The 24,519-nt window shown below is 34.2% G+C and overlaps 2 protein-coding genes across 2 annotated transcripts; both read left to right on the forward strand.

The window, feature by feature from the left end:
- Window positions 1-14,001: 14,001 nt before the first annotated feature.
- On the forward strand, window positions 14,002-17,843 carry LOC136797876 (uncharacterized). Its single transcript, XM_067054457.1, has 7 exons — window positions 14,002-14,083; window positions 14,424-15,493; window positions 15,797-16,428; window positions 16,587-16,805; window positions 16,991-17,149; window positions 17,378-17,578; window positions 17,694-17,843. Exons 2-7 carry the CDS (start codon window positions 15,367-15,369, stop codon window positions 17,841-17,843), a joined length of 1,488 nt encoding a protein of 495 aa, XP_066910558.1. The 5' UTR covers window positions 14,002-14,083; window positions 14,424-15,366.
- Window positions 17,844-21,234: 3,391 nt separating this feature from the next.
- Window positions 21,235-22,811, forward strand: LOC136797877 (uncharacterized). The gene is made up of 3 exons (XM_067054458.1): window positions 21,235-21,289; window positions 21,428-21,529; window positions 22,520-22,811. The coding sequence occupies exons 1-3, from the start codon at window positions 21,235-21,237 to the stop codon at window positions 22,777-22,779; spliced, it is 417 nt and encodes a 138-aa protein (XP_066910559.1). The 3' UTR covers window positions 22,780-22,811.
- Window positions 22,812-24,519: the final 1,708 nt, after the last annotated feature.

The following is a 24,519-nucleotide window of genomic DNA, read 5'->3' on the forward strand; positions in this document are numbered from 1 at the left end:
TGCGGTGCTCTATTCTCCTTGCAGATTGTAGAACGTCGCCCGGTTCGGAAGGGTATTGATGATTAGACCATACTGGTTTCTAGCCGTCAAAACATTGAAGATGGCGGTAACAAATGGACAACAAATACTGCTCCTCGGTTATTTTCTTCGATTTTCATGCTTCAAGAGTCGAATTGGATCATGTTTCTTGTCTGATTGGCACAAGAACTGGTGGATTATAAAGCTTTCTTATTATCCCTCCCTGGATTTGATGTTTTTTTTCAATTCTGTTGGTTTGGAATAAATGAGAGATGCATTTTCTTGAAAGAACAGGACATGTTTGCCAATTTTGACGACGAACTAACTTGAATTTTGCCTGTACATGCAAATGAATTGTAACAGGGCAAGTGACTGAATATTTTTGAAGAAATCTGACCATGCTGTGCCTGAAAATGAAACACTTGCAGCTTTAAAAAAGTCTGAAGTTTCATGCCTTGGTTGATTCATTTTGTTGTTTAGAAAAATTTGAACCTGGAGCAAAATTAACTATAGATTGAATTTTACTTGGTGCTTCTTCTACAACAATGACATTCAACTGGTAATTGAAACCTCTTTGAGGGGGAAATTATATACGGTAGTGGCTGCTTATTTCCAACTTTTGAAGCTGACAACCACAGCCATGCCAGGCGGCTTGATATCTGATGTGTGATGAATAATGTTATGTCAACCTCTGAAAAAGTAAGCTAATCGTAAAGACATTGAATATGGATGTAAACAATTGGAAATCACCTTACAACTTTTTAAATTTAAAAACTTTCATCGTAAACTAACTTTGAAATTATCTTCCGTTTTGATAAAAATGTGGTAAATATGTGTTGTGAAATATGAAATTATCTTCGGAATGGGTTTAAAATATGGAAAACTTTTGTAGCAAACCATGAACTTTTCATTTGCATGCGTTCAAAATTTGGAAAAATTTTGTCATAAGAACATGCAGCGTGCTGGAAAAAATTTGTTTTGCTATTTTTGATAACTTTAAGATCATTGTCATTGAAATAGAACTTTATTAAAGATAACTTTTATGTACACAAACAGTATGAAGTAAATCTCTATGTATCAAGTACTAATGCACAGACCTTTAATTACAACTTGGTGAGGATATCTACTGTCAACTGTAAGAAAACGACGTTTGATAGCTTGAACGGTCAACTTGATTTTCTTTATAATGATTCATATTTATAGTAACTTTAATGCGATAAACTTTGGCGGGAATTAAATTTCGCGGTCGGGCCAATCCCCAAAATTGAAACATTTCGCAGGGACTTTATTTTGCGGAGGGCACTATTGTGTGACAATATTCTTACAATTTTTTTGCCTGTACTGTCAAATCACATTGGTCGTTGAAATGCGTATTATTAGCACTTATTTGATGCCAGTAAACATCCAAAAAGTATTTATTTTTAACATTTTTTGAGTTTTGTTTAGAAATATTTTGCTGATAATAAGGCCTACTCAAATTTTCAATGGGATTTAATTTTGCGGATTTTTGTGGATGACTCCACAAAAGTTTATCGCATTTAAGTATATATTTTTGCGACCGGGTCAGAAAAAAAGTTTTGTCACTGGACCGGTTTCCGGTAACACTACACTTTTTTATTTTCGCCTGAGCTTAGAATTTTTTTTTTGATATGCATCTAAAACATGGAAAACCTTTTTTGTCAGGTTGTCAACTGTCAACTATATATAATATTGTCTTCCACGTTTAAAATGTGAAAAACTTTTGTTGATTACAATTGCGATTTTTTTACATACTAATTGAAAATAAGGAAATAATTCCTGGTACAGTATGAAATTTAGTTTTCCTTTTTGATATTTTTTCTGAAAATAGGCCACCATCAGTAATAACTGGCTTTTGTGCTGGTTTGCGTCGTTTTTAGGTTAGAAAAATTAATTGATCGTTTGGTCGGCAGATACAACGTCAGAAAAATTGGATTTTCAAACTATGTGTTGGGCAGAAATCAAATCCAACGAAAATTTTGAATAAGCTACTGTATTTCAGTGTTCGGAAAATTAAGAAAAATATTATCAGTCAGTTGGGCAGTGCGAACACTAGTTATTTGTGATTGTGGCCTTATAAAATGTTTTTATAACTTTTCAAAATACTTTTGAAATTGAAAATGGCTTCTGAGAGTGGAGTTTTTTCCCTTAGGGAATTCTTTCAGATTAGAACTTTTTTTCCAAATATACAAGACATTTTTCCATCCTTGCAATCTGTTGAACTTATGAAATTGCTTCTTGTTTTGAAAGTTTTTTTCCTTTTAAACATTTTTAGTTATTCCGTTTTTTTGAAAATATGATTTTGAAAATATGAAATTTTCCTATTATTTGGAACTAAATGTTTTGCTTGCAACTTGCGAATCGAGGTGGCTCTGGATCGCTTCGCAACTTTTATACATATACGGCTTGTTTGTCTGTTCATCCAATGACTTGAAAAATCAACTCTGGAGACTGTAGTCTACATAAAACTTCAGAATACTTTGATAGAATCATGGAACGCGGATATTATTTTCTCAATAAAAGCACTGTATCGTGAGATTTTGCACGAACCAAATAAAATGAAGCGAAAAGTAACTCTACGCCACGATGAACGAAAAACTCTGGTTCTGAGCATCATATTGTACTGATTTGGAATTTTATGAAATAATGTTGAGGAAGTAGCAGTAGGACACATTGATTTGATTAAATTTAAAATCCTGTGACTATCATTGAAAATTAAGATAAAACCATCGATCAAGGGACTTTGTCTTCTTGTGCTTCTGGCGTGGTTCGACCCTGAAGCCACATATCTCTGCACCCTTTTTGAAAGTCCTCGTACATACTATGATTTGGGAACAGTTGAACATATTTTTCATGTACCAGTTTGTCGAAACAATGGATGGACATAGCTGCATTTTTTACAGTGGTATGGATATGCTGCTGTAAGAAGAACTGTTTACGTTGTTAACTTGAGTGAATGTGGAATATTGTGACTGGTGTTGTATGAAGTGATGATAAATACATATACTCAATGATAAAATTTTAAGATATTAAAACATTTTCTGCTAAAAAAAGGAAGTATTTTTTCACCAACAGTTTTGATAAAATTTTATTTTCTAGGCAACTTTTTTCCCTATGAAGTGCTACTGTGTGAAAAATTCTGAGGGTCCTTTAATTGAGAATTTTCTTTTTGAATGGAAAGAAATATTTTGGAAGGCAAGTTCAAAGAGGAGGTCATATTATTATTCAAATACTTTTGCATCACTCTTGATAAAAGTGAAGCCATAAAGAATTTGTAAATACTTTATATAGTTTTCAAAATCCAAATGTATATACAGGAATTTTGTAATGTGATGTTATTTTTTTCAAAAAATGTTTTAATGCATTATTTACTATTTGTTATTTTGTTATCTGCTCTTGATGAAACACAAAGAACACAGGAAAACAAAAAAGAACTGTTTATATCTTCTCATCTCACAATCTCTTTGTGTATAGAAAAACTCTTGTGTAGTATTTACATTTGTGAATCAATTTTGGCATAGCAAAACAGAAAATTTCCTTCATATAAGTATGATAGAAGACAGAAGAAATTACACGAAAGATTTTTCATTCCCCTCCCAACTTTTTTATCGCAAAGTATTTTTCGGTTTGTTTAGATTACGAAAACGAAAGTGAAAATCCCGTTCGACCAATCAAATTGTAAACTTTTATCGCGCTCGACCAATCAAATTCCAGACACGTGACCATAATATTTTGATTTGCGTAGCAATACACTATTCCTTTAAGGGAAGAAATTTTCGCCCTTCTTCTATCAGAGTCAGCCATTCAAGGTAATTTTACCTTAGAAGCTACTACAGTATGTAAACGAAAAGACAGTGGCTTCTAGTGTTAAGAAAACTAATTTTTGTGAAACACAGGCGTGTTATACTTAGATAGTATATTATTTATCGATTCTCCAGCCCTGTGTGGGATAATATCTAGATACTGTAATATTTCAAGGCAACTTTTCACATATGTATTTTATTTTCCAACCTGTATCAATTTCATTTCCATTCAGAGTACGATGATGAGAGTGATCCCAAGCAATGTGCCATCTTTGCATCTAGGAAGTGTGCGTTTTCGAAGGAATCAAAGAAGAAAGGAGCATCACTTTGGATACAATGTAACATTGAAGATTGCTTACTATGGTACCACGGTGATTGTGCTGGGATACGATTCAATAAAATTTTATCAAATGAAGACTATGTTTATGTGTGTCCTAGGAAACACTCACAAAATCCGCCACACAGAGTCTTGCTAGATGAAGATATCTCTGTATCTGAAGATATCACCGTTGAGGAATCCCAAGCCGAACTCAGCTTACAAAGTAATAGGAAATCTCAATCAGGTGTAAATTACATTCACTTTGAAGGAAACATATATTGCTCGTTTTTTGTTCATGCAAGAAGGGAAGGCATATAATCCTTCAGCTTCCCGTAAGGAGCGATGGAAATCTCAAAACTATTCCAACTACTTTGAAAAGCTTGCCAGTATTTGCTCTACCGAAGGATCTGAGGAGATGGTAAAAATAGGTGATTTTGCAACTTTTTGGGTACCTAACGAAGGCTACAAGCATGGTTTGGTTGTGAGAATATACAAGAAGATTTCGAGGCAATCTAATTATTTATTGACAAAATCAAAGGAATTTAATTCCATCGAAATGTACATTAAAGTTTGCAAACTGAATGGTCACAAAATCAAAATTATTAATGGTTAATCGAGTTTGTGATGAACACGTAAACTTTTTGAAAAAGCAACGAGAAAAGCTTCAAAAACTCGATGAAGGGAGTCACCAAAAGCAAAAGAAAACTGAAGACCAAACCGAACTTGCCAAGAACACAATTCCTGTTTTAAAGGACATTTTAAAAAGAAACGGTATCACCTTCAAATCAAATGATAAGAAGGCAGACTTGATCAAAAAAATAGAAGACTTTTTGAAAAATAAACAGAAATAAGATTGATTATCCTCACATCATGTATAAATTACCCTTCTTGTAATGAAATATAATTTCTGTGTATGGTAAATAGTCGGCGTCCTAATGTTGCTTTGAAACTGATGCTTTCGGTCCTTTCCCACCATAGTTCGGAATAATGGAGGTTGGTGGGTGAGAATGGAAAAAGAAATTAATTTTTTATCAGGGGTTAACCTGGAGATAGTTATAACTTTAGTCTTAGTATATATCCTTTGTATCTTTTGCATCCTTTATATTTGATTTCATAATATTTCTTATTATTTCTAGAACGAGAAAAACATGTATGAAGGATAGAGTTTATTTTAACTAGTATATTTCAGATGCCTCGCTCACCTGAGCTCCCATACTTGCTGACTGCTAGGTCTACTATGAAAGTGGTTTTTAGTCAGCAAGTCCCCCTGTGTCATTTTGCCTCGCCTGCCCAACTGGCTGTCATGTCTTTGTTAGCTCTCCCCAGTCTTGGGATGTTTATATAAGTCTGACAGGCAGCACACGTTGGGTGGAGATTATGCCAGCTACCATACTGTGATTTTAGTTAAGTTAACAGAACTAAAGGACAGTGGCTATATGTATAATGAAATATTGTTTTTAAAAGTGAAATATAGAAGAGACTTTTTGTAATTGGACTGGTCTCAAATGTTTAGATTCAACCCACCTACCATAGACCTGGATAAGAATCTCCCGTGTAAAAGTACACCCGTCCCAGTAACCTGATTAGAATAAACAGTTTGGATACCATGAGTCGAAGTCGAATCGAAGTCAAAGTCGCTTAGGGCCCTCCATCTGAATTGGATAAGTATAACTGCTTAAACATACAGTACCCGACATTCTCAAACCCTCTGAAACGCTGAACAAAAAATAGTTTAAAAAAAAACAAAGTTACCGTTTAATTTAGAGAAGGGGCGTTATTGAATGGTTTGCCTTTTTGGAGGAGCATTATTAGTTCGAAAGCGGGCGTTTATTCAAAGTAATACGATCAGTCCCAGTAAGGGTCGGAAAAATAGGAAAATTTCAACTTTTTACCCCCTGAAAAATCAAAATTTGTTCAAAATTGGTCAAATTAGTCCCTCTAAGGGTCGTAAAATTCCCAAAATTTTCCTTTGTTTTCTCCTTTTTAGTCCCGGTAAGGGTCCAAAGTTCGAAAGTCGGGCGCACCCCCCCCCCCCCCGTCAGGCTTCCCCGCCACCGCCGCTCGCAACCCCCGCAAAACCTAGTACCCCCCCCCCCGGGTATGAGATTTGGCGAATTCCAGAAATCTTCTTTACTTCATTAAATACCCTATCTCGGCCCTTTTTACGGCGGACATTATTAGCGTTTTTTTGGGCTCGTGGTGGAATAAGGGCCGGCGTAAAAAGGGCCGATAATGTAGTCAATAATCGATAACGATACATGATCGAAGATAAGTAAATAATCGATAAGTAATCAATACATGATCGATGATTGTTATCAATCGATACATGATTGATAAATAATCGATAGGCTGTATGTAGTCGATATGTGATCGATAAGTAATCGATAGCTTGGGAATCAACATAAAAGGGGTTGCGGAACGACCGTTCCGTTTTCGCAAAGCGAAGAAATTTCGACACTAACAAATTATTTTTTTAAGTCAAACTTTTATTGATAATGTTTTCCAACTCAACTCTTTCTTTTTTATAAGAATTTTATAAGAACAATACGAGGCTCAAAAATTAAATACGCCGGGTTTTGAGCAATTCAAAAACAATTTAAGGCTCCAAGTGCAAAAAAGGACAGCCAAACCTTTAAAAAAATTTACTGGTTCTTATAAAAAATAGTGCAAGTGACAAAAAAGAACACACATGTTTCTGTGCAATGGCTGAATGACCACAACAAAGATATTACATTAGGCTTTAGGCTGGTAGTTTATCTGATAAATGAAAGACTTTTATCCCATCTTTGTGAGTTTTGAAACCATTACTTAGCTCTCTATAAAACTTTTACAAAGACAAATTTATCAACAATTCAAAAATTATATTATACATTTCCCTTCAAAATTTAAAAGAAAATAGTGCGTAGTTTGAAAGATGATCTTGAGCTTTTCAGCCATTAGAACCTAGGGTATACAATCTCTCAAAATGTGCTACCTCTTTATGATATCATTCACTTCAAATGTAGTATCAATTTTCCGAAAAGGAATCAGCAGCCTAGCAATAATTTCCAGTAACTTATCAAGACTAGTGAGATTTTTTGCGTGATGAAATTTTGTCTTTTTGTGAGTCTATTTTTGCGATATTGTGTGTTCGGCAAAAAAGATGTTCCCAAGTTTCATTTATAAAATCAATCCAAACCGTCCAAACTAATTTTTTCAAGAACCTTGCCTTGCAGAATTAAATTAAAAAACTTCTATAATTCATATAAGTATATATATCTAAGTAATGCCATTACATTTTTATTAGGCGGTGGTAAGGTAATAATAACAAGCGTTTATCTACAATCTCACGTCAAAGAGTTTATGAAAATATAAGTTGATTCGCCAGTAAAAAACACTTTTTTGTGAAAGATATCTTGTTTGAAAATATATTCGAGCTAGCATCAAAAGTAACATACAGGTACTTTATCATTAAGTTGTCTTTTGGGCTAAAGTCATCAATCATGCTTTTGTTATCACTTTATCGTACAAATATAAATCGGCATTATTCTAATTGATGATGATCAAGCTCCAATGTTAAACAAAAATCTCTCGAGAGTCAGCAAGCGATAATGGAGGAATCAACTAACAATCAATCAAGCCAAATCAAAATGATTCCATCATTATCGAATAAATATTGAAGAAATCTTCAAAGACGAAAATAGCAACTAGTAATTATCATTTTGATTCTGCTTTCCAGTACAGTCTTCTCTTTTGTCTCGTAAACATTGCACGGAATAACATGGAACTGGCACAATTTATATTCAGCGCAGGACACAAGTGTTTCAACCGGTATTCCAATGAAGCCATATTTTGGTTTGTACAGAAATTTCGCCTGCTCAAATCTAAACAACAAAATGGTCAATCTCACTAAAGCAAAACATTGCGGCCACGGCATTTCCCTGGATAAAAATTCTGGTCACGTGACCATCCGTGATTTTAGACCAATGAAAACGCTTCATTTCCCCGGATTAAAGTTGTGTCTACACTAACACGCGGGAAATGGCTAGAAAACGAGAAAAAAAACCGGGGGTCAAATTAAATTTTTCTTCCTTCTTGCGGCAAACATAAAATACTTTAAGAGGCCATTTATTTAAGAAAAGGGTGTTATATCATTCATAAATTATGTAAGTAAGTGATATTTTAAGTAACAAGCTCATTAACAATTTTATTTTGAAGTTTGTTTTTAAAAACAGAACCCCCGTGCTATAAGATAATCTCATTTTCTTAACTTATGGACCCAATTGGAAGTCTTTGTAATACAGATCATTTGGCAGTGTAGTTGCAGCCTATACAAGATTGGAATCTAAAGTCTGAAGTCGTAACTCCTTGTCAGTGACCCCGCAGAGAAGTTTTTAGTTGGCAGACACTGACTTTAGGTTGGTTTGGAAATCGTTTTATTTTGAAATGTAATCTTCACTTTAGATGAATACTTTTATTTATTTGGATTCATGAAAGGTTCAAGGTTTGTTTACTTTTTATTTCAAATTATTTCATTGATTTATTGAGCTGCAATAGCTGAATGAAAAACGAAGATTTTTGATAGTTATCATCGTGGGCTTGGCCGCCATTTTGAATTTCGATTTTTTTTCTCCTGTACTCGGCAATTTAGAGGTTGTTCGTAATACGCGATTTGGCTTACGCGTAACACTTGTGAGGATAGGACCATTTTATTATTCTCCATGCCATCAATCACAATCTGTTCATACAGTCATAATACTATGTATATTTTGGTTTTATGCTGCTTCTTTGTTGTGCACGTTCACCCACCAAAACTCTGAAACACTGCTGATTCAGCCAGTCGGCCGATCGGTAGTTAAAAGTCACCAATGCCATCACATCAATCAAGCTCCTTCACCTGAACCCTGAAGACAGAAGAGATGAAAATAATTATAGTTAGAGTAAAATGAAATAAACACACGACCCATATGAATAAAAATAAGCCTGTGGAAAGAAAACATGGCCATATGATATCCATGAAACACATGGCCGAGAAAAAAACATTTTGTTTTGTGAGATGAAATCCAATTTAATACAAAAAAGTCAACACAAAGAAAAAGTACTAATGTAACATTCCAAAGGTAGTTGAAACTATAAAGGTGAAAAAAATGAAGATTTACCTTTCAATGGGCCATAAATCAGTCCAAAAGTTAATGCATGCACCTCAAAAACCGAAGAGATTCGTTGGTTTTCAGGGCCATCTTTGTTGTTTTGAAAATGAAACGCAGAAAAAAAGACTGGGCCCAGACATCTGGAAGAAGCGGGAAAAAAGCAAAGGAGATAAAGTTTTGGTACTATTACTATTATTTGTACAAAAGTTGCAATTTTTATAAAAGATCTTACATTATGATACTCAAAACATAGACTATATTCTATTAAAATAAGTAATTTATGAAACAAATACTTCAAATAGTGCTAAACTAATTTTAACCCCATCCAACACGAAGCAAAGTCGATATTTCGCCATCCCACCGGCTCATTTTCAGAAATTTTCGTACATATACAGATTTTTTTACGCCACGCGCAGATCTAGAGAAAGGATGCTACACTCCCTATTCGGGCGCTTCGCGCCCTCAAAACGGTCGTTCCGCAATAATCGATCGCTGATCGATACTCAAGATTTTTTGAAGGTCTGATTACCTATCGATTCTATCGGCTAATCGATATCTAATCCATCGATTACTTATCGATTATTTATCGATTACTCAAGATCATCGATTATATCGATTAACTACGCCTGGACTTGCTACAAATCTTGAAGGGAAACCAGCTCTTTCAAACTTATCAACTACAATTTCCTTTTCCATTGAAAAATCTGATGCAATATTCTTTGCTCGATGTAGGTTAACGTTCACAGCATTTCGCTTAAACTTTTTGGGAATTTTTAATGACCAATGGACCGGAACCTTTTTATCACTCCGAAATACTGATGTGCTAATTTCGCCATTTTCATACGTTAATTTGGTGTCAAGGAATTTTTCGGGTTTCACTTCAACTGTGAACTTGATATTTGGGTGATAGTTATTCAGACTCTCGAGAAGGGTATCCGGTTCATCTTTATGTCGTTTGGTTATTGAATCATCGACAAACCTTTTAATCTGGTTCGGTAGGGGTTATGACATCTTTTTCCAACTTTGTCATGTAAATGTTGGCGAAAGTAACTGACAATGGACCACCCATAGAGCAGCCATCGATCTGTTTGTAAAATTTGTCGTTGAACATAAAAAGACTATCAGTGGATAATTTTAGTTGTAAACGCTTGAAAACTGTTTTTGAATCAATTGGTTTGAGTTTCTTTCCATTGTAGATTTTGTCAATAATATAATCGATTGTTGGACGTACCGGAACATTTTCAAATAGACTTTACCTCCGAATCATTCAATGGCGGTAAATTTCTTATAATTGAAGGGAATTTTTGAGTGTTTTTGATCACGTAGTCATTTTCGTCAACCAAAGGTTTTAAGTAGTTAGCGATAACTTGAGACGCGTTGTATGTTGCAGTACCAACTTGAGCGATAATAGGATGAAACTTCAAGTCGTTTACGTTGTATATGCACTGATGATGTTTTTTAATAGAACTTGCCTCTGTTTTCTTCTTTTTCATGTTTTTATGTAACAGAAAGCCCTATCTTTACTAGCAACTGGAGGAGGACTATCCTATTTTTGCTTTAGTATTGCTCAACGCCATGTAGATTGGCCCTTACGGTTTTAGCGAAGTGAGCGCAAGCAATGCATTCTCTTAAAGAGAATGCAAATCATTCTAGGGAGACCAGGCAAGAGCAGCCACTGGCTAGAAAATATGAAATATCTGTTCTTGAGGTCCCTTTCTCCTGGGAAAAACGAACTGTTTTGTATTCTGGACTCTCCTAGAAATATACCATCTGTTCTGGAGGAAAACGGGACTCCTGGAAAATGTATATTTGTTCTCTAGAAAGATTATGCTCCTGGAAAAATATAACAGCTATTCCCTAAGAAAGTTACAATGTTCCTGGAAAATGAGACTGTTTATTAATAAAGTTACGAAGTTCCCATGGAAAAAAAATCTGGCATCTGGTTGTGTTTTTCACAATTTAGCTCCTGGATTTGTTGAGCAGATTGTCTGCTGGAAAATTACATGTGTTTCTCCGTAACATATGCTCCTGGATTTTAAGAACAGATGTTTTTAAGGCGACTCCTGGATTTTAACTGGGTGTTTTAAGGCAAGTATCTCCTAGATTTATCTCTAAAATTTACTCTCCTGGAAAAAAAGAACAGATATTTCAGAAAAATCCGCCGGCGGCTGCTCTTGACCAGGCTGTAAACCAGAACATTAAATATAAAAAAACTAGACTTTGAAATAGTTTACAGCCTGGATATCCGGATAGCTGATTCCTTTTCAGAAAATTGATACTAAAATTAAAGTGAATGATATCATAAAGAGATATTTTGAGAGATTGTTTAAAGGTTCTAACAAGGTTTGAGAAAAGAGGACGGAAAATGATTTCGGGTTTTATTGTTTTTCTATTCAAATCGGCGCCCTTTGAATGTTCCGGGCGATGTGAATAAAATGGCGGACTTTGAGAGATGGGGAAAAAAATGGTGATGGCGATTATGTGCAGTGCTGTTCATGTTCAGTCAACTTTCTCTTCTTTTTTGAGGGTTTTCCTCACAATTTTAGACATATCTCTTGTTTGATTGGTTTGTTCAGACATTTGGCTTTCCTTTGCAAAAGAAATCAGGGGAAAACCCTGTGTTGTTCAAAAGTTATTCAAGATTGTAAGTAGGCAGTGCAGACTGGTTGGTTCAAAAGTGGTGTTTGGAAAGATATCCATTTCACAAGAAAGATAAGTATGCAGTGCTCAAACCAAAGATTTTTGGAATCCTTTAACATGAGGCTATCTGGAAATATATATTTATACACTCGGGGAGGCCATTTTCAACTCGGACAGTTCCTAGAACTTTGTACTTTTTACTGTCTTTCAAACAACGAATTGACTCTTTTTACCCTCAAATGTAATGCAGAAAAATTGATATTGCAAATTATTTTGCTCAAATTAAGAGCACCATCACACTATGTTCTATTTTTGTTATCCTCAATTGTCTTGGAAATTTTTTCAAAGCGTAAGAATGGCAATAAGGCTGTGTGAGATTACGTGACCGCCTGCCAGTTTTCAGAGCTTAATTGGGTTTGCCCCCTCCCGCAAAACATTTTTAGCATTGAAGTCCTTGCCCTTAAAGTATACATTTATTCAGAAAAACTGTTTAAAAGCCAGAAAATGATTTTTTTCCCAGTAGTTTTGCAATGAGTGAGGAAATATTTGCCTTAATGCCCCTCCCCCCAGATGGATCTCAGTGATTTCTGCAATACTCTGAATACTGTACTATGCAAACTGGATATTGCTACACACATTATTCATTATCCATTAGAGGGACTTTTAATTTTGTAAATTTGGTTAAACTTGAGGGCAATATAAGCTGTTGATATAATGAGATTAAATACGTACTAGTTATCGCATGACTTCGAGTGCAATACGAGAAATATCTTACGAGTACCGAGATTTTTCCGTAATATTTTTCCGAGCCTTTAGGCGAGGAAAAATATCGGTAAAATCTCGGAACGAGTAAAATATCGAGTATTGCACGAGAAGTCATGTGATAACTAATTTATTGTCGACTCAAAAAAATTGTCCTCTTTTTGTTTTAAAACTTACTTCCGCCTTCTTCTGCTTCTATGTACTTTCGAATGTTTTTATTCGAAAATCTAATTTGAACGTTAGATTCGAACAAAATAACATTCGATAACTTCCCGCCGAAAATATTTACACAAAAACAAAATAGAGAAACATTTTTCGATCATTTTCGATCCAGAAGTTTTGTTTTGAAAGGTTGCAGATTTTTCAGAGATGTATTTGAAAGTTTCTAGATTGATAATTCAAAATGCAGATGATTTACAGTATGGTTTCGATAGAGAAGGAACCCTCCATCATTGGATTAATCAGATTGATAACATTCAGTCTTTTTCTATGTTTTTGTTTCGATGACATGGCCATGGGAAAGAATAGCAGAGGAAAGGAGTCCCACGATGGAAATGTATGCTTGTAAAAATGGTTAAAGAACAACATTTTTCAACAGCAAAACAATTTGGATACTTTCTTGATTATCGTCAAGCTGTAAATGTTTCGAATTTTAGAAGGAAGATGTATAATGATTGTTGAGTTGAAAAGTCAAGGACGTCCGTTGTTGTCGAGAACGAGAATTAGGAGAGAACTTTTATAAAAATCACTCGTCATTTGGTTTAATACAAGACATTACACTTTCCTTGTTATGTTATGAGAAATTTTATTGGCAAATATTCAAGAATCTCAAGTTTTTTTGTATGCATTGATAAAAAACTGTTTGGTTATCACATGGACAAATTTGCCACAAGTTGAAAATATTTGGGTGGTGTCAAGTAGTTTTATAATAAATTCTTAGTTCATCAGATTTGATTTTAGTGTCTCTTATGGAAGAACTCCAAAGTAAAAGTTAATCTGAACATATTTTTGTTGCGTTTCCCCCTTTGATGTTTGATTCCCAAGTCAGTTTCTCCGAAAGTCAGTTCTTTTCGGCTGTTTTGTTTTGATTTTTCTCCCGCCGCTTACCCAGTCCCCCAAAAGTCAACGCGGTCATATTTCCAGACTAAAGAAATATGAAATATCGCAAATATCTCGATGCTCTCGACCAATCAAAACGCTGATATTTTTTTGGGTCGGCAATAAAGGTATATATGCATAAAATTTTGTTAGTCCTAAATAATAAGATCAATATGTGTTTGGAGTGTACACCATTGACTATTTTTTATCCTAGAAATTTTTAAGATAAAATAAAAACATAATTGGCATATACAGACAATCAACATTTTTCTAACTGTCTAAATGGAGACATCTGAGTAAGTATGAACTTCAGTTTCATTTTAATATATTTTCATGATTTTAACATCTTCTGTTGGCAAAATTTGAAATTGTTTCACATTCACACGTATATGGACACATATCTGCATATGTTCTGAGTAAGTTTTACGGTACTCTTAAAGATTTTGTTAACTAATCAATCTAGGTTAAATAATGCAAATGACTTAACTTAACCTACCCATAATGGAAAATATGTTATTATGGACAAATGGCTTTGTCAGGGTTAGCTCTTTTAATTTGTAAAGACTTGAAATCCAAGTTTGTTCTATATTTTTCTTAAAATATATTAAAATCAATAAAATTTTGTTTCATTCACAGGAAACATCTTTCCAAGTTGAATGAAATATGTCGAACCTGTGGTAACAAGATTGTAATCAAGCGTTATAAGTCCTATAATCCAAAATTGGCATCAGTATATGAAAGGACAATTCAGGAACTTTTCGGTTATACCTTAAAAGATGATGTCACAGGTATCCATCCACCCAAATTATGTGACACCTGTCGTAAGAAATTAGATGATGCCAATAAGTCAACGCATACCACTTCAGATGTTCTACCAGTTTTTCAACCTCACTCTGACACTAGTTGCAATATTTGTAGTTTACCAAAAGTGAGAAGTAAAGGATTTAGAATTATAAAAGAATCGAAAACGACTAGTGAAAGTTCTCCTGATCAAAAGAATCAAAATTTGAGATCTCCATTTTCATTAACTGAAGCTGCCAATCAATGTAATTTAATGGATCTGAGCAAGTTTGGAGATCCAACTTACACATTTGCATTTATTGATAAAGGTTTCGTGATGGGGTTCAGATTTGAAATCGAGATTGATGGCAAGTGGAGATTGTACCATGGGAAAAACTTGATTGAAAGAAATAATAAAGTTTTGCAATTTCTACCTGATGTAATCAATGTGGAAAATGCTTTGTATATTTTTGAAACAATAAGTACATCCGAACTTTGTCCTGGAAATGAGGACTTTAAAAAACTTATTGATGAGAAAATAAATTCTAAATAATGTTCATTCAAGGATAAAGAAAACAATATAAAAGCTACCATCGAAAATGCAACATTATCAGGTGTGGAAGACCTCAAAACTATTCGAGTTAAAGATTGTGAGTTGTTGGTGAGAAATGATGTTAGTAGATGCGAACCATGTATCAAATACCGTCACTATTTGCACAATATTGTTTATCGTCGTTCGGTCAGCCCAGAACTGCCATCTAAATTCACAGCTAACAAATATCTCTCAAAAGATAATTTGATGAAAAAGGCAACTGATCAGCAAAAACAGATCAAATCGTTGAAGCGTAGCCTTGAGTCCATGAGAACCTTTGTAAGTCAATTGGTTGAAGATGAAGGATGTGCTGTGGAGAACAATTTGTTGAAAGGTTTGTTGAAAAAGAATTTTTGATTTTTTGATGTTTTTTAAAGGTTTGGTCATGGTTTTTCCTTTTTTCTCTTTCACCTACCAAAACTCTGTACTGATGATCTCAAGGAAAACTTATTCTATGAAACAATTCACTCTCTCAAGAAAAACTTCTTCTACACAACAGTTCACTCCCCCAAAAAGGTGAGTTATTTTTGTTTTCAATGTGTTAACAAGAACAAGATGTTGCAAAAAAAGACTCATTATAATGATTAACATCTCATTGCATGCAATAATTCTTTCTCTGCTTCCTCTCTTTATACAGAAGTATGCAATAATGTAGTTTCAACAAATGATTCACCTTTTGATAAGGACAGTCCAATCCACTTGCTTTGGGAACAGCAGAAAAAGCAGGTATCATTGGAAAACAAACGAACTATGAGATGGCACCCTGTGATGCTTCGATGGTGTATATCCATTTACCTTAAATCTTCTGGGGCATATGAGCATTTACGAAATTCTGGCTTTTTGGTCCTGCCCTCCAAAAAAACTTTGGATAAATATGTCAATTTTACCACACATAACACTGGATTCAATCCTGATGTATTGGAGAATCTACTTCGACTAACGGAGAACCAACAACATTTGCATGTTGGTCTTGTACACGATGAAATGAAAATCAAATCTGGCATTGTGTACAGTAAGAATTCTGGCAAGATAGTTGGATTTTGCGATATGGGAGACATCAATAATGAGATAACCTGTTTTGATCGCCGTGTAACTAACCAAGACGAGCATCCCCCTATTGCAACTCACGTACTCACTTTAATGGTTCGCGCCATTAACTTTCATCTCAATTATCCTGTCGCCTATTTTGCAGGGGCTGGTGTCAAGGTGTATGAGCTGTATCATATCATTTGGGAAGCTATCCGAATTTTGGAATTCCTCGACTTCAAGGTATACTTTTTTATATTCTTTCAAGTAAATTAATTTTTTATTTTAGCTTGACTGCTTGATACCTTTATACTATAAATTCAGTGTCATATGATAAAGCCCTTTCTATGTCCTTTTAGGGAAGCTGTTCTGTAAATTTTAAGATTTTTTCATGTTTATAGGTGTGGTTTGTTGTCAGCGACGGGGCTTCACCAAACAGGAAGTTTTACAACTACCACAAAAGAAGTGAAAACATTATCGATGGCGTTGTTTATTCAACAATCAACAAGTTCGACCCAAGTCGTCGAATTTACTTTATTTGTGATGTTCCTCATTTAATCAAAACTACAAGGAATTGTGTAGCAAATTCACATGTTCATCAGAACACCAGAGAACTCTTTGTAAGAGTATAATTTAGCTTGTTCTTATCAGGTTTCTTCCCGGTTTCTTTTTAAAAAGGTGTTTTGTTGTCTATATTTATAGCACATTGCTATCACAGTATCCAAACTTTAGAAAAATTGAAGAAATAGTATTAGAAATCTAATAATATTTTTTGGATGTGACTCTTTAATTTGTTCTATTTTAGCTTGATGGGAAAGAGATCAGCTGGCAGCATGTCATTGGACTATTAGAATACGACGTTGGTATAGATCGAGATGCACCTGGATTTCATCAAACGAAACTGACTGTTGAACATGTGCGTTTGACACCACGAGCAAGAATGAATGTTGCTTTAGCAGCTCAAGTAAGAATTCTAGTATTATGAATACTACATAACCATAATTTGTTTTTAGGCTTTTGGACAGAACTTCAGTTGTCATTATATGTTGTCTCTACTATTGTTTTCTAGTATAAAAACATATCTATAAACGCATGAATTATAAAAAACCTAGATTTGGTTTTAACGGCAGATCTTTGAAGCAGCCTACTATATATGACCTACTGCAATAACTGAATGTGTTCCTCGTTTTAGGCTCTAAGCAAGTCAGTCGCAGATGCCATGGAACAGCACAACCCTGATGTTACTGTCTCGACCAGAAAATTATTCCTTAAAATGGACGAATTTTTCGATATCATGAACGTCAAATCTACAGTTGAAGGAATTCACAGGAACAAAGAAAACTTGAAGCCGTTCAAAAAGCCTAATCCTTTAAAACCAGATGGACGTTTGGATGTAAGAATATAAGTTTTTATCATATCAAAGAGATGCTTTTTCTAAGGGGTTATTAGATCGGAAGATATTAATTTAGAACTTTTCACATCTTTGATATTTTTTCTTTATTTTGCAGTGGTTGGAGTCAAATTTTCTCAAATTCTTAAACGATTGGCAAGCAGAAATCAAAGCAATACCTGATGTTGACGATAAGAGAAAATTGAGAATGTGCCTTTCTCCTCAAACTCTAAATGGGGCCCCCCCAGCGGTTTGCGTGAATGCGTGAATGGGCTTTTTTGGTTGCGTGAATGCGTGAAAATCGAAAAAAAATTGCGTGAATGCGTGAATTGAAAAAACTTGCGTGAACGTGAAAATCCATATTTCTATTGTGTGAATGCGTGAATCTGCCCTGTTTTTTGCGTGAACGCTTGAATTTTTCCTTTTCACAGTTTTTAGAAAACCCCAAGGTGCGCACCTATCCCGAATTCAAGGGATGCCAGGTGAAGGTGCACAAAAAAATCAGCAACTTTCAAATTCTCTATTTTATATAACGATTCATGATTTAGATGCGCTTTCTAGCAATCTACTCTCGGGTACCTAATAGCCGTCCCCCCCCGCTAATTAATTTTTCGAAAATTTTCCACCCAGGACATTCTTATTCCAACCCCCTCCCTTATTAATTTTTGGGAAAATGTTTTTGAAAGTTCCCTTTTTTGTCTTAATTCTGCTGTATTAGCCTCCTTTTCAAACATTTCCAACCCCCCCGCTTATTAAATTTTGAGATTTTTTCCAACCCCCCTGCTTATTCCGACCCCCCGGCTATTAGGTACCCGAGAGTAGACACCTTAAATTTCCAGATTTTTTCGCTCGGGCCAAACATGTATTGGCCCTCGAATCTTAAATAACTCTAATTTGCCCCCTTGAAAGTGTTTGTTTAAGATAAAACCATGGTTATGCATGATGAGTGATCCAGGGCCAGGGCCAGGGCCAGCCAGGGCTAGAGCCACTGGGGGCAGGAGGCGGCCATGACTTCACCACGTTTTTGCAAATAAAAAGAAACTTATTTCAAAGAAATCTTTACCCATGATGTAGACTTTCGTTTAACCTGATTTCTTGGCAAAATTAGTCTGAAATGGAGTCGTATTTAAGCACATCAGAGGGTTAAAATAGAAATTTTCTCCTGTCGGCGCAAAACATGGTTGCGCCTCCTTAGTCACGATGTTTTCGACCCTCCACGTCAGGAAATTAATTCGCGAGCCCTGATTAAAACCTTTCTTTTATTTTTTTGATCGCTTTGCTCGCAACAAATGTTCATTCTTTTACCTTATTTTACAAGCTATCAAGCGATCGTACCTTGCCTCTAACGAATTTAGACTACATTCTTTTTCAATGGTGTTAAAGAGAGCATTTTTAGCCAAACGCGAGTGACAAAAATGCAAAAATTTCCTCTGTGCGTAAACCATGGTTGCGCCTCCTTACCCCTGAGCTAAGCATCATGGTGTCATCCTCGAGTTTGTTTGACCTATTTTTGATAATGTTTAAGCTATTTTATGTACAAAAATTCGCCTGCGGCGTATACTTTAATGGGATAAATTTTCGCGGGGATTAATTTTCGCGGATTTCGCGGATTTGGGTGTCATCCGCGAAAATAAGTCCCATTGGAAATTTGAAAAGGGCCCATCCGCGAAATAATTCTAAACAAAACTCAAAATGTGTCAAATAACACGGCGGCAAAATATGGTCAAAATTCTCCCACCAGCCTTAATTTAGCTTATATATTGTTTTTATGTTGCCAAACCAATGGATATTCATAAATGTTATGATTTTCCAAAAAAAATTCAAAATTTGAAAATTTTCAAAACTCGTTTCCAGTCCCTTTTTTGGCAGCTTTTTGAAAAACGAAAACTAAAAAGTTTGTTTTTGAATTTTGAAACCAATTTTTATTGGAAAGAGGGGAAAATTCTGCGTTCGAAAATGGGGTCACTTTTATTTCTACAAAAATCTGAAGCCGAAATATCGAGTTTTAAAGCTTTTGAAGACTGGGACGAGGTTGGCTAATTTTTTAAAACTGGCAAATTTCCAGGGGTTATGTCGAATATTTGTCAAAAATATTTTGTTATTTTGGCTTAAAAAACCTAAAATCATCTTTTCTTTTGATAAAGTAACATTCCAAGAGAGTTAAAAAAGTCGTATTTTTTTTTTCAAAAAATAAGCGGAAAGATTTAATTTTTGAGAGTTTCTACAGAAAATTAAAGTTTAAAAGTTATTTTTACTCAAACTTTAGTTTTAGAAATTCCACACCTATTTAAAAAACACCTCTAGAGGTGTCGTAAAATCACCAAATTGGTAGGGAGACTCCCTAGATGAAAAATAACAATTTTTAGCTTTAGAATTTTTTGTTATTTCCGATTTCCCCATTTTTAATAATACCGGAAAAACCCGATTTTGACCCCCGTCTTTTTAAAGAATGTTGCCTAGCAACAAGATAAAGGCCTAAAATGAAAAAGTCTCAAGCCCAAAAATTTTGCTTTTGTTTAACCTTACTTCATACCAAATTTCAAGTCTGTAGCTTATCGGGAACATACTGTTTAAATACCCCCCTAAGCATTTCCAAGCCAAATTGCCTAATCGATCGTTGGTTTTTACCTTATATGGGCATAACTAAAAATTCAATTTCTCGACTTTGGAATTGGTCTATATAAAAAGTGACCCCATTTTCGAACACTACTCATCAAGAGCTATCGGATGAAGGTATTACTTTTACGCTATTTCGAAGTTTTTTTTCCTTCAAAATTTTGATGACGTCATATCTCGGCCACGTGAAATTTTTTTTTTCAAAAAAATTATTCAAATTTTTTTGGAAAACTGTTTCAAAGGTTGATATGGTAAAAGAAATGTTGTGTAGTCTATAGAACAATCAAAAAACACCCTTGTTCAACAAGGTTGCCCAGCAAGTGGGAGAAAAACAGCCAAAAATGACCACCGTGTAAATACTATTTGAATGGTTACTTGCATCAAAGAGGCGCAAATAATGTGTATTTCAACAACCAATATGCATGATTTGACAGTAAAAGTCACAAAATCGAGAAAATAATGCCCCCCAATAGTGCCATCCGCGAAAATTAATCCCCGCGAAATCTAAAAATTTCGCGGATGAGCTCAACCGCGAAATTTAATCCCCGCGAAAATTTATCCCATTAAAGTATCTTTTCACTTACTATCGCGATACGTTAACTGCAGAAGCTTCACCTTTTCCAAATGATCGTGACAAGTTAGAAGAATCAAATATTTTGCGTGATGGCATGTATCTAAAGTTGAAAAATTACGTAACGCTTTCTATTTGGGGGCTTCTTATGACGCTACCAAAAACACGGTGTTTTATAGTCAGATCTACAGGAAAAATCACTACTGAGTTAAGTTTTTCTCAAGTGCATGACCAGATCCGGTCAAATAATACTTCGAGTACAGCCTTGTCATACTTTTTTATGCAAATCGAACGTTTTACTCCATAATGGCGGAAATTAGGTACGTAAATTACGTAACTTAGCGAAATGTGCAAGACCTCTATTTTTGACGATTTTTTCCGAAAATTTCCCCGATTTCCCAAAAAATTGGGTTTGCGTGAATTTCGAGAAAAACCTGCGTGAATGCGTGAATTGCGAAATTTTTTTGCGTGAATGCGTGAAATTTGGGTCCGCTGGGGGGGCCTCCTAAATGGATTAAGAATTACTGGTATTTATATTTTCTGTAATCATTAAACGAATATTGTTTAACGCCATTTTATGCGAAGTATTTGAAAACGTTCGTCAATCGAACCAGCTTCCTTTCCCAGCTTTTTCTCGAAATAATCTGTTTTTTCTGCCTTTTTAGTTCACTCTACCATCAAATTGATTCCGATACTTCTCAAAGAACCGGGAATAGAATTCGTTTTGACCGATCGATTTAACCAAGATCCAATCGAAGAACATTTTGGTTAGTAAACACATTTTATAACAAACAGTTAACTTTCGTGGAGACTCGACTGCTCATATTTTTTCAACACCTCAAATTGCTCTTACTTACTTCTATTTACAGAAAAAAGCTAACTCGATTTTCACCCAATGTTACTACTAAGTAATCCTGTAGTCAGAGCTGTACTTATATCGTTCTTAAAGGGGAACTCAACAAATTTTGGATTTTTTTGTTTTTATCCTGAAATGGTTTGTTTCAACGATAAATTTCAAAATTTCAAGGTTGCAACTCTCCTTTCACTCTAAAAATTTGTTTAATGAGCTTTTAAAAAGAGGCTCCCCTCTACTAAAATGAAATTGTTTATCAAATAAAAAAGACGCACTTTCAGCTGTTTTATGACGTAGCTGCATTCAGAAAGAGGAAGATGCTTATCTTCTCAGGCTAAAAATCAGTGAAGACAGGCCCTTCAGTAGAGGGTTTGTGACTAAATTTTTCTGTTTCTTGTTGGATTTTTTATTGTTATTCAGCTAAATCACCCACAATTTACCAGGAATACTTTTCTATGTATTTATTTCTTATTTAAAACAGAACTCTGAAAACATACTGTAGTCATAACTGAATTTGTTCTGTTTTCTGAATACTTTGACGTCATAATCCAAAGAGAAGTCGATCTTTTTTAAAAAGAAAGGGGGTGATATTTTGAACATATTTTGAACTGAAGTTAAGAGAGATTTTTCATGATTTTTATTTGAGAGATCGAACCTATATACTTTCTTTCTCATTTTTATACTTAATATTACCAAAAATCAGGAAAAAAATAAAAATGAAAAATTTGTTGAGTTCCCCTTTAATTTTGACACTTTGAGCCTTACAAAATTCTTATTATGAGGGTAAACGTAAACGTGAGAGTACTGTTCAAATGCAAAGTCAGTTGTAAAATTACTGCAAGTAAAAATTCGACGTGAAATTTATTTCTGGCTTCTCTTCATCTTGATTGCTTTATATCTATAGGTAAGCAAAGAGCTAGACTTGGTGGCTGTGACAATCCTAGTCTAGGGCAGTATGGATCAAGTGAGGGGAAATTGATTGCTGCAAAGGACCAAGCTATTCTGGTTATGCGTGGTAACACCTCTGGTACCAACAAACCAAAACAAAAACCCCGGATTAATATCCATGACATGACACCTTTGCCAAAACGTCCGAAAATCGAGAAAAAGAAGAAGAAAGACGCTGATGATGATGATGGTCTTTTTGGAAATTTAGAGAAATGACTTATTAATTTCAAGAACAGTATATAAATATCAACCGTTTAGGGGATTTTTTTTAAGAAAAAAATATAAATCGTGTACATCTAGATATTTTTTTTAGGTATTTTCACATACCCAGCATCCAATAATCATTGACTCTATTGACTCTAAATAATCATTTTATTTTATTTATTTAAATTGTGTTTGACCATAAATTTTCATAAGGAATTAAGATTACCTGAAAATAGAACACGAATACAGGACATGAGTTTCATACTCACATCCTGTTTTTTTGTCTATTTTTGGAGAAAATTTTTTTTAAGATTTTAATGCAGCCGACACGCTTCCTGGAATTCTAATTTTAACAACCTATAAATTTTCGGCTCCTTCTTTTTTCTATGCACTGTAAACTTATATTTTTCGAAATTTTAAATAAAAAGATTTTCATCAAAGGTGTTCGAAAAGTTAAAAAGTCACAAATTTCTTTCAAGGGCATCAGAGTTCTTTAATTGTGATTTGGCAAGTAGGAAAAAAATTATTTTAATCTGTACTGTTATTATCTTATATTTTCACTTTTTTTTATCTTCCAAGATATGTAAATCTGTTTATAAATGATTTAAAACAAACATATATGTAAATACGTATTACAAGAAAAAAAGTGAAATATGACATAATACGAAAAAAATGCAGTCCATAAGTATAAGATCAAAATATCTTATTCTTAAAAGCGTAATAGATTTGGGGGAAGTACTGCGTCATTGCTTTGGTAAAAAGAATTTAAAAGACCATTTTTGTAATTGTTCATTTACAACAAATTCTTCCAGAATTTCAAAAGGTCAACAAAAAATTTAGTTACTTGGTACAAGAAAACCAGTCAATATCAAAAATAGACAAATATTTCACTCCATTAAGAATTAGGAAAAAAGGTTAAATTACCAAACAATCAAATTTGGAAAAACAACAAAAGAAAACAGCATACAGTAGTAGATGGGTTTTGGTGCAAACAAAAGAAAATCGACTTTATCAAAGTTTGCTTCAAATAAATTGTTAAGTCTACACATTTTGGTACATTGCCCTTGAGTGAAAAAGATGATTGAAAAAATACCTTGCTGGAATAATAGTTCTGAGTGTAAATTAATATTACAAAGCCTTCATCTGCTCAGATTATTTATAAAAAGGTATTTATTATTTTCGATTTTATTTTTTGCACTGAAATACTGGAAATCAGCTTTAAACCATACATATTGAAAGGATTGCAAGATTTCACTGTAAATTGACTAAAAAGCCATGACATAATTGACAATGTATTCAAAAAATTTTCCTGCAAAAGGAATGTGCTGACTGTCAATTTATTTGAAACAAACCTTAAAAGCATTTAAACACAAGCATCTTTTTAGCGTTCAGAAAATGATAACAAAACTTATGCATAAAATTCCTCACGATTTTTGCCACCTTTAAAACAGATTATTTTTATCTATTTTTCAGAATTAGGACATTTATTGAATATTAAAATAATTTTTCAAGTATAAAAGTTTCAGTTTCAGAGAAACCAAAACCATGAGGATTTTACACAGAATTTGTACCATTTTTAAACCACTAACAATAAACCTTATTCTACCCTGAAAGCTGTTTTCTCAGTGCTGGTTTTCCCTTATCATCAATATTTGTTTTATTGTTCTTCTTAAGTTTAATGATCGTAACCGAAGCCTTAATGAAAGCATTAGCTCGAACATTGGTCCATATCTTGAAGACAGCACTCCTCAA

This window comes from Clytia hemisphaerica, unplaced genomic scaffold (genome assembly GCF_902728285.1).
Source record: "Clytia hemisphaerica strain Z4C2 unplaced genomic scaffold, Clytia hemisphaerica genome assembly, whole genome shotgun sequence".
NCBI classification, from domain to species: domain Eukaryota; kingdom Metazoa; phylum Cnidaria; class Hydrozoa; order Leptothecata; family Clytiidae; genus Clytia; species Clytia hemisphaerica.